General features: G+C 42.6%; 1 protein-coding gene across 1 annotated transcript; it reads left to right on the forward strand.

The window, feature by feature from the left end:
* Positions 1–1,631: 1,631 nt before the first annotated feature.
* On the forward strand, positions 1,632–8,431 carry MKRN2OS (MKRN2 opposite strand). Its single transcript, XM_007954107.1, has 4 exons — positions 1,632–1,849; positions 5,489–5,538; positions 6,950–7,112; positions 8,209–8,431. The coding sequence occupies exons 1-4, from the start codon at positions 1,632–1,634 to the stop codon at positions 8,429–8,431; spliced, it is 654 nt and encodes a 217-aa protein (XP_007952298.1).
* Positions 8,432–9,825: the final 1,394 nt, after the last annotated feature.

Consider the following 9,825-nt stretch of genomic DNA (forward strand, 5'->3'; position numbering starts at 1 on the left):
AAGTTTCAAGATGAGAGAAAAAAGATGCATTTTGAAACAGTATATGCTGTGTAACATAAGAGTTAAAAAAAAATTCTGTGGAAATATTCACCTAACATTAGTTTTCTCCAGGGAGTAGAATCTGAAGGATGGGAAATGATATGGGAGAAAAAGGGAAATTTTACCTTTTTATCTGTTATATTTTTGCTCAGTTGCTTATTTTTTTTAATTGAAGAATAACAGTGTGTGTGTGTGTGTGTGCATATGTGTATATATATATATATATAGTAAAATGTACAGCTTGATGAATTTTCACAAGTGAATAATCAACGCCCGGATTACCAATCAGAATAGCCCCAAACCAAAAACCAAACTCACTGCCATTAAGTTGTTTCTGACTCATAGTGACTCCTGTTGGGTTTCCAAGCCTATAAATCTTTAAGGAATCAGAGTGCTTCATCTTTCCTCAAACCACCAACCATATAGTGAGTTGAGAGTGGGTTAAGAAGTTCCTGGGTGGTCCAAATAATTAAAGCTTTTAGGCTGCTAGCCAAACATCCAAAATGTCTGAACATCACCACCACCAGAGCTCCTTAAGAACAGCCCCAGACCCCAGAAACTTCCTCCTATCTTTTTCAGTATTAACCCACCAAAGGTATTTCCCCATTATCTTTATTCCTAACTGTGCTGTTAACTTTTTATGATTAATATATGAAAAATTCTACAGTATAAAACATTAAAAGTATTAACCAAAGTAAGAATTTTATTTCTTTATTCAGCAACATAAAGATAGAACCTATTCTTTAAAAAATAAAAATAAAACAAGCAACCAAACAAAACAACAACAGTTGTCGTCCAGCCAACTTTGACTCTTGGCAACCCCATGTGTGTCCAAGTAGAACTGTGCTCTAGACAGATTACTGAAGTAGATTGCCAGGTCTCTCTTCTGAAGTGCCTCTGGGTTGACTTGAACCTCCAACTGTTTGGCTAGCAGCCTAAAAGCTTTAATTATTTGGACCACCCAGGAACTTCTTAACCCACTCTCAACTCACTGTCCTTGAGCGGGACCCAACTCATAGCGACCTCTCCTCGGCTTTCCGAGGCCGTGTCACTACAGAAGTAGATTGCCCAACCTTCCTTCCAAGGCGTGGCTGGTGGGTTTGAACCACTAGCCTTCTGGTTAGCAGTCAAATGCCTTAGGCACTACACTACCAGAGCTCCTATTCTAGGAATGCAAAAATAAACGTTAGTCCCCAACTCCAATGGGTTCACAGACAATTATGTAACAGTTTTCTAGTAGGAATATACATCCAGTGCTTTCAGTTTAAGGGACTTCTGGAGGAAGCAGAGGGAAGAAACACAGCAAAGCAGGGCTGTAAAGGATCGGAAGGAGCTCGCTGTCATCAGTTATAAAATGCAAAAGAGCCAGAAGGAAATGCTGTCAGGGAACACAAATGAAAACTTGCTCTTTAAGAAACCAGTTTATGGGACGGCCAGGCACCTGCTGAATCCTACCAGGTTTGGTTTCTGAAGCCATCAATCAGCATGACATCGTTGCTGATTGGGTTACCTGGGCTGTTTGCAGCTGGCAGGTGTGTAATGAGGAAGGACAAGTACTGCTACATCTCCCGGGTAGCCTGGAGGCTTGAGACATGCGGTGCCCTGAGGCCGGAAAGCCTATAATTAAATTCAATCACTGCCAGAAATATATCTACAGCTTCAGTGTGCCGGAGCGCTGCCCCCTCTGCCAGCAGGACGTGGGCTCGAGTAAGCTGGAGGAAGCCCCTGTCAGCATCTCTAACCCCTTTACCAATGGCCATCAAGAGAAATGTACCTTCCTCCTCAGACCAACTCAGGGGACCTTTCTTAGGTACAGTTTTTTGTTTTGTTTTTTTAAATTTTTTAAAAAGTGTTACATTGATTGTGTAAACATTTCCAACTGTGTCTTTAACATGAAAACTCTCTTTTCCTGACGTGTGCTCGTGTGCTCGACAGTATAAAGTTTCGTGAACACTTTCCATTGTTTTGACCTTACATCCCGAGAGGCAGGCCCACTTGCTTGATAAAAATAGATGGAGGGCACATTCTTTCTTGGAATGACAAGTATAAAGAAATAAGAAAAACATGGGCAAACTTGCTTACACAATTTTAAGAGAGAAAAAACGACAGCCTGAAGATTTTCTACCTGTAGATTTTGTGTTCAGAGGCTAACAGGGAAAATGATCCAACCACCAATCATATTCAAATAATACCTCCCCTGCCAGTTTGTTTGTAATATCTGTAACAAAAAGGTACAATGCACAAAGCCTGAAGAATGGCCACTTATATTTTGCACAAGACTTCACCAACTAAAAAGGAAAAAACCTGGCCACTTTTATGTGGCAGAGGACAAACTGAAGATTGTCCTGATTTATTTCAATTGTAGGTGCCATCTGGCTTTCATTAAGAAAGACTTCAGAAATCAAAAGAAATGTATCTCTTTATTGTCCAGAGTCTCTGGATGGTGCAAACGGTTAACATGCTCAGCTGCATATTTGAAGGTTGAGGTCCTTCAAAAGAAAGGCCTGGTGATCTACTTCCAAAAAATCAGCATTAAAAACCCTACAGAGCACAGTTCAAACCTGACACACACGGGGTTGCCATGAATTGGAGCTGATTGGATGGCAAATAGTTGGTTTCGAATTTACAAATGGAATTCGGAAGGGCCCCATATAAGCTAGTTTTTACAAGAGCATGGGGGTGTTATAGGGGGTGGGGTTCAGTGATTGCTGTATGCTTTATCAAGTGTATTCATGTGTACCCTTACTATCTAATGTGGAGACCGTCCTTGCTGTCTTAAAATCCACCCCTAACCCTTCCCTGACTTCAACAGCACTGGATTGGGGATCTGAGGACTGGAGTCCTCACGTCCCTGCTTCCTAACCTGGATCGATTTCCTTGGGGTCCCCTTGAAGATGAAGTGAACCAAAGTGACTGAAGTTTCCGAGACCAATTGTGTTAGAGCAAATTGCCCCTGACCTTTCCTGGGGAGGCAGAAGACAGTGCTGTCTTTGGTGCCATGACACCCTCTATTCCTATCCTGTTGGTTCTGCTAAGCAGCTCTGTGACTCCCTCTGGGTCTCTGGTGTGGTGCTGCATCTGTAAAATGGGGACTCAGGGACCTTGCGGGAGTTGTGAGGGTTAGTGAAAAGGCATGTGAACCTGGCCCAAGCGTCAGTTACATGTTGAGCCAACACGCTCCTTCCTGTCCTATTCTCCTCATACTCAGTTCAGACTGTAACTCCCCAGCCTGGCAGAACCTTCATGTCCATCTTTCTTAGAATCACAAAGCCCCAAAGTGTTTTAGAAGAGCACCTCATTCGTGCTAACTTTAAGTAATTAACTGGTTGGATTCCAAAAGCTTTTGCACGACTTAGTTAAAATTTGAAATTCATTTGCCATAACATTGGTTTGTTTACCCAGCAGCTGTGTGGGAAATGCCACAGTGAACAAGCCACAGCCCTGCTGTCAAGAAACTGACAACACTGCATTGATTTGTTCATGATGTGATGGGGATACTGATGGCCTGGTCTCCATTCTAGCTCTGGGAATAGGCGCCATTAGCATGGGCAGAAGGTGTTGTTGTAGCAGGTCATATACTTTGGCTTTCTCAGCCCCACAGGTCAGGGGCTGAAAAACCCCCAAGACTGACCCTCTAAAGCCTCCAAGTTCCAAGGTATTTCCTTTCCTCTGATCCACATTTCCAAACCCCTCAGTACAACCAAGAACACAATTTGATGGGTTCAGGTTCACTCTGAGTTACAAATGACTGAAGCCCACAACTCACTTTGAGACAATTCTATGCATTTTGTAAAAGAGAATGAGCCATGATACAAAGGCATCACTGACTCTGCTCCAGTTAGGTTAGGATCCCTCTGGCCTTCCACATATGGCTGTGCAGGCTGCAGACTTTATAAAGCTCCTGGTGCTGCTCTCCACTCCTGAGCCAAGCACCCTGTGGAGAGCTGCGTCTGCAGGCAGAGAGGCACCCTGTCGTGATTTGTACAAAGCTGCCCTGCCCCTGACCCTATCGTGCTTCTATAACATTCTCCAGCAAAACCTGCAAAGGTGGAACCTGTGTAAGGTGGCAACCTGTCAGAGAAGGAAAACTCAAATATTTCCCATAACTAGAGTGATAGAAAACTGATGACTGTACCCTGCGAAAGGCAGAAAACATGCAAGGCCTGGAAAAACGAGTCATTCCTCTCGACTTGTGGCTCTCACAGGTTTCACTGTGTATCTTTTTCTCTTTATAGCACTTACCAAACTATTAAGAATGTGCTAAAGTACAGCTAAAATGTCTTCTCTGGAAGCAAGTGAATACTGTGAAGGCAGAGACCTCATCTCATTCCCTGTTATGTCCCTACATTCACTTGCCAAAACAACAGGCCCAAGTCATTCAAAGTAGCTATTGTATGAATGAGACATAAATGAAGGAAAGGAGGGCGGGCGGGCCTTGGATTTAGGAGGGTAACAAAGTGCCAATGAGGGCACTGAAGCAGTGGGAACAGGGCCAAGATTCTTCCTTTCTCCAGATTCATTCTCAACCTCTGGACCCATGGGATTTTAAAGAGCCCAAAGTTGGATACAACCAAATGGCCTGGGGGACTCCCACTGAATAAGATGGGCAGCCATTTGTGTCCATGGCCATTTAGAGCCTGGCACTGCCTCCCCCCACCCGCACCTGCAATGAGGTGACTGTATTCACTGCATCAAATATATAATTATAATCTTTATAATTAAACAATCAGTTATTATTTCGTCACCTCCAACTCGTGGTGACTGCATGTGTGTCAGGGTACAGCTGTGTTCTACAGTTTCAGTGACTGGTTTTTTGGAAGTAGATCACCAGGCCTTTCTTCTGATGCTCCTCTGGGTGGACTCTAACCTCAACCTTTCAGCTCGACCATCTGTATAACCCAGGAATGATTTTAAATTACTTTGGATTTATTTGACACCAATTTGTGGTAGGCACCCTCCAGGCATTTCATTCTCATAGCCAGCTTGCTAGGACATTCATGCTAATCCCAATTTACAGATGAGGAAGCTGTGATCAGAATGAGTAAATGACTTCCCAGTGTCCCAGGGCTAGTAAGTGATGGTCTGGGGTTGTGTATAAAGATCAAATTATACTGAGTTATACATTTAATGCAGTTGAATAAAGAATAATTTCAGGAAATGGTCTGTCTAGGAAAATTGGGTGTGAGTACAGACTACAGCACCCCATAGGTTAGTTTAGTTTTCAATGCTGTGCTCTACTGAGATGCATCCAGGATTTCACCACCCATATTAGTTTTGAGGACCAGGCTGTAACAAGGAGTTTCTTCAATCACTGACATTGGTATAGCTCCTCTGCTGTGGTTCTAGAGGGACAGGTTATGCTGAATGTCTGCTCTAGCAGGGCTGGCCTTTAGTATTGTGCCAAATGTGTGCAAAAGGAGAAAAAATACTTTTATTTTATTTTTTTCAGGGAGTATGATGGAAGGTCTGATCTTCATGTTGGAATAACCAACACAAATGGTGAGTCCATTTTCATAGTTTTTTTTTTTTTTTTTTAAACAACAAACCAACCAACCCAGTGAGAGGAGAACAGTACCTCTAGAGAAAACGTGGTCGCAGCAGCGTGTGTTGAGTTGAACCACTGCACATGAGGTGGGCATCACTACCCCCAAAATGAGGAAAATCTGACCTTATAGCAAGTTATTCCCACTAACAATACTAAATATTTGAAAGCTCTTTAGTATTTTCTCAACGAAGAGCCCTGCAAACCTAAGAAGTTTTTTGTTTGCTTTTTAACAGAGGAAGAAACCGATGTTCAGAGAGGTTGACTTGACTAAGACCTTATCTTGAGTCCGAATCAAAATGTTTGGCCCTCTGATGCCCCTGCCTTGCACAGAGCCCCTGCATCCTGTCACTCCAGACCCTTTAGAGGCTAGTCAGGGCCTTCAGGAGTTAAACAGGGGCTATAATACCTTAGGATGTGGTGGGCCTACAGTAGTATGTCTAAAACAAAGCAGCAGCAGGTGAAGATTAATCAGTAGTTCCTTTGACCAGATTTAGCTCTAGGGGTGCTGAGTCTGCAACCACTAGCAAACCAGGAAACATCCTTGTCCACATGAAAAGAGTGTGGGTGTAGCCACTGGTAGGGAATAGGAGGCCAAAGAATGGTCAGCCATGTGCACCAGATGAGCCAGGTTCTCAGGCCTGAGTTCAGTCGGCTTATGGCCTTTCCTTACCCCCTGGAAGCCAAGAGAAACTAACTCTGTGAACAGAAACCTAGAACTGGTTTTTCAAATTTAGATTTACCCACATGAGCAGCAAATTTACCACCCGTCTTTATCAGAGAAAATTTATTGCTGATTTAAGGAAATGTGATAGAAGGATTTGTAAACAGAGAACTTCAACAAAAATATTTGGAGATGATTATCCTGGCGCCTAGTATGGTCTCAGCTTCCTGGGGGCCACTACAGAGCACACTGAATAGCAGGTAGAGCCAGACTTGGGTTTACCTGGATGAAATGTTTACTGAGAGAAGGGAGGCAGAGGCTTAGTGTGCCTGCCCCACCCCCAACCCCTTCCCCACTCCAGGTGAAATCATATCTCAATCTCATTAGGAGTATGGCTGCCTGCCATATTTAATGATCTCCAAGGAAGGGGATTCTAAGCATCTCTCATGGGCCCACTGCTCTTTGGCATAATCTCAAAGTGCAACCTGGGCTTATGTTATGTAAAATTACCACCCTGGCTACTGAACCCACCAGCCATTCCTTAGAAGGAAGATGGGGCAATCTACTTCTGTAGTGATACTGCCTCGGAAACCAAGGGGGGGGGGTCGCTATGAGTTGGGTCCAACTTGATGGCAGTGAGTTTGGTTATGTAACAGGTGCATTTGTTCTTAAGCTTCCCAATGACTTTGTTTTTTGGTTTATAGGAGTTGTGTATAATTACAACATACAAGGTGTCCACCGAGATGAAGCAGGGTGGGAACAGAGTATAAGTATCCCATTATTGCAGCCCAACATGTATGGACTAATGGACCAATGGGACAGGTACCTGGAGGAATTCTCAAACTTGGGGGCATGGCTGCCTCACAGGTATGTGGCTCGGAAGACCAGCACTCACTGATGCAATTGTGTGAGGACTCAAAACTTCATTTGGCTTCATGTTGAGCCCATAGTGATATGTTAGTCTGTAACAGAATCTAAAACCAAAAAAACCCAAACTCACTGCCATAGAGTGAATCCAACTCATAGTGACCTTGCCTTGGGTTTCACTAGAGAAGTAGATTGCCCAACCTTCCTTCTGAGGAGTGGCTGGTGGGTTTGAATGGCCAGCCTTCTGGTTAGCAGTCAAGTGCCTTAGGCACAATGCTATCAGAGCTCCTAACAGAATCTAAAGGGGTTGAATAACTTGGATTTCTGTGGAGATGAGTCAGCATAAATATACACAACAAAACTGAAGCATTTTAAGAGCTGACAGAATCAGAATCCAATACCCTATTTAGTTATTTCAGTAATTTGACTAGGTACACTTAAACACTTAACGTTAAAAAGCACATACAGTAAAAGTCATAACATTATAGTCCCTTTAAACCAAAATTATTAAAAATTATGTTCAAAATGTAAAAGGACTTAAAGTTCTAGTTTTTTGTTTTGTTTTAGCAATTTTGAAATCACCAAATTTCATGATTCCTCTCTTCCTTAACACTTATGTAGTATGAGTGTGATTTAAATAGTTTTGAGGCTTTCCTTGAAATAACTTTGTTGTTTGTTATATGCCGTCAAGTTGACCTTAGGCACTACATAAGCTACCAGAGCTCCCTGAAATAACTTTAGATTACTGGGATATCATAAAATTTAGATTCGGAATTCCACTTCTGGAACGTAGAATCACAAGGAAAATCAAATTCCCCAAATAGGCAGTATCAAGTCACCATTCTGAACATTTTGCTGAGTCCTTCTTATCTAAGAAAGTAGCAAATAGAAAGGGCCCAAGAAGTGAAACTGTCCCTCACTAATTGCACCTCAGGGAAACTTCACAGCCCAAGTAGGCGGTTACCTGGGGGGAAGAGGTATGGCATTTCCTATGTTAGTCCACTTTCAATAACAAAAGTCCTTCCACAGCTTCATGGCCTATTCTTGAGCAGGTTTCAGGTTAAACCTTGTCGCCTCCCTGTCCTTGTCTTATCAGGTATGAGGAAGACCTCCACAATTGCTACAGTTACACCCTCACATTCATTAACTGCATCCTGAGCACAGAGGGCAAAGAACAGCTGAACAAGAACGACTTCACAGAGAAATATGTGCTCCCATGGACAAGGAAGGCCTCCAAGTACATCACACTCTACCGGGCCATAGAAGAGCAGGGCTTCTACGTGACTGATCAGCCCCAGCAAGAGGCAGGCCCTCCCTAAGGAAGCCCTTTGCATGACACAGGACAGCTGGGGGTTTAACTTTAATAGGTACCACAGACTTCCAAATGCATTAAGTCTGTGGTTAATAAAAAGTGGTATGTTCTTTTAAGCATCTGTCAGCTTATCAGATGTGTGTTTACAAAATTAATAAAAATTACTCTGGGTTTTAACAGTTATATGCATTACAATTAAATTATTTTCATAGCAGTTTTTTTAAAAAACAATTGTGCTAAATATCTATGTAACAAAACATTTGCTATTTCAACATTCTTCATGTGTACAATTCAATGATGTTAATTCTGTTCCAGCTCTGGTTTTAAACTGGGACTCCATGTTATAGCATAAAATAGCAGCACTTTTAAGTCACCAAAACAAACAAGAAAACGAAACTCACTGCTGTGGAGTAGCAACTCCTCCTTGGGTTTCTGAGATGGTATCTCTACAGAAGTAGATTGCCCAATCTTCCTTCCGAGGAGTGGCTGGTTGGTTTGAACCACCAGCCTTCTGGTTAGCAGTCACATGCCTTAGGCACTAAGCCACCAGAGCTCCCAACAAATGTCCCTACTCTTGATAAAATCAATGTGGCAGAGTAACACCAATAGATGGCAATGTTGCTCAAATTTGTAGAATTATGAACAGAATCTTTTGACTCCATTTTTTTTCATCATATCAGCTAAATGCTAGATAAAGCCACAAATAGGTTCAGTATTGGCCCAAGCTCTGCTCCTCAGATTGGAGCCTCCGTGTTCTCTCACCACCTCCCAAAGCACACTTCATCTTGTCGTTTAGCACTGCCCTGTACACACAACTGGTACTCAATAAATGCTTATGAAATGAACTCTGAGTCCCTTTTCCTAGCAAGGGCATAGAGTTTGCTTTGATGTCAGTAATCTGAAAGCCTAAATGATCCACACAAAGGTATTTTTCCAAAGCCTTCACGGTGTGCATGGAATACTTTTATAACCAGGAAAACCCAAAAAACATTCCAGGAGGAAGCAAGCCACCATGGCTATATTCAGTACCATTTGAACAAGAGGTGCTTACTGGAGTGTTCCTTGTCCCACTTCTCCTGAGCTATCTTCACTCCTGAAAACAGCTCACCCAAACTAGTTGTTGGGGAGTTGACTCCAACTCCTGACAACCCCACGTGTATCAGAGCAGAACTGTTGCACATGGTTTTGAAAGCTTTTTTTTTTTTTTTTTTGAGTGGATTTACAGGCCTTTCTTCCAAAGCACCCCCGGTGTGCACTAGAACCTCCAACCTTTAGAACTGTTTGTGCAACCCAAGGAGTCCTTTCACTGACAATATTTTTCTATCACCTCCCCTCTTCTCCACTGTCTTCTTTATAAAGGGATAAAATAGGCTTTTCACTCCCTTAAGGAAAATAGTTATG

The sequence above is a fragment of the Orycteropus afer genome, unplaced genomic scaffold (assembly GCF_000298275.1).
Source record: "Orycteropus afer afer isolate SDZICR_OR568_19922 unplaced genomic scaffold, OryAfe1.0 scaffold00432, whole genome shotgun sequence".
Lineage (NCBI taxonomy): Eukaryota > Metazoa > Chordata > Mammalia > Tubulidentata > Orycteropodidae > Orycteropus > Orycteropus afer.

What these genes read in the sequence shown, in the direction of transcription:
- MKRN2OS (XM_007954107.1), top strand. Translation starts at nt 1,632, where the DNA reads ATGCGGTGCCCTGAGGCCGGAAAGCCTATAATTAAATTCAATCACTGC. An exon ending in ACTCAGGGGACCTTTCTTAG is followed by an intron (nt 1,850 to 5,488) that starts GTACAGTTTTTT and finishes TATTTTTTTCAG; the next exon opens with GGAGTATGATGGAAGGTCTG. An exon ending in GGGGCATGGCTGCCTCACAG is followed by an intron (nt 7,113 to 8,208) that starts GTATGTGGCTCG and finishes TTGTCTTATCAG; the next exon opens with GTATGAGGAAGACCTCCACA.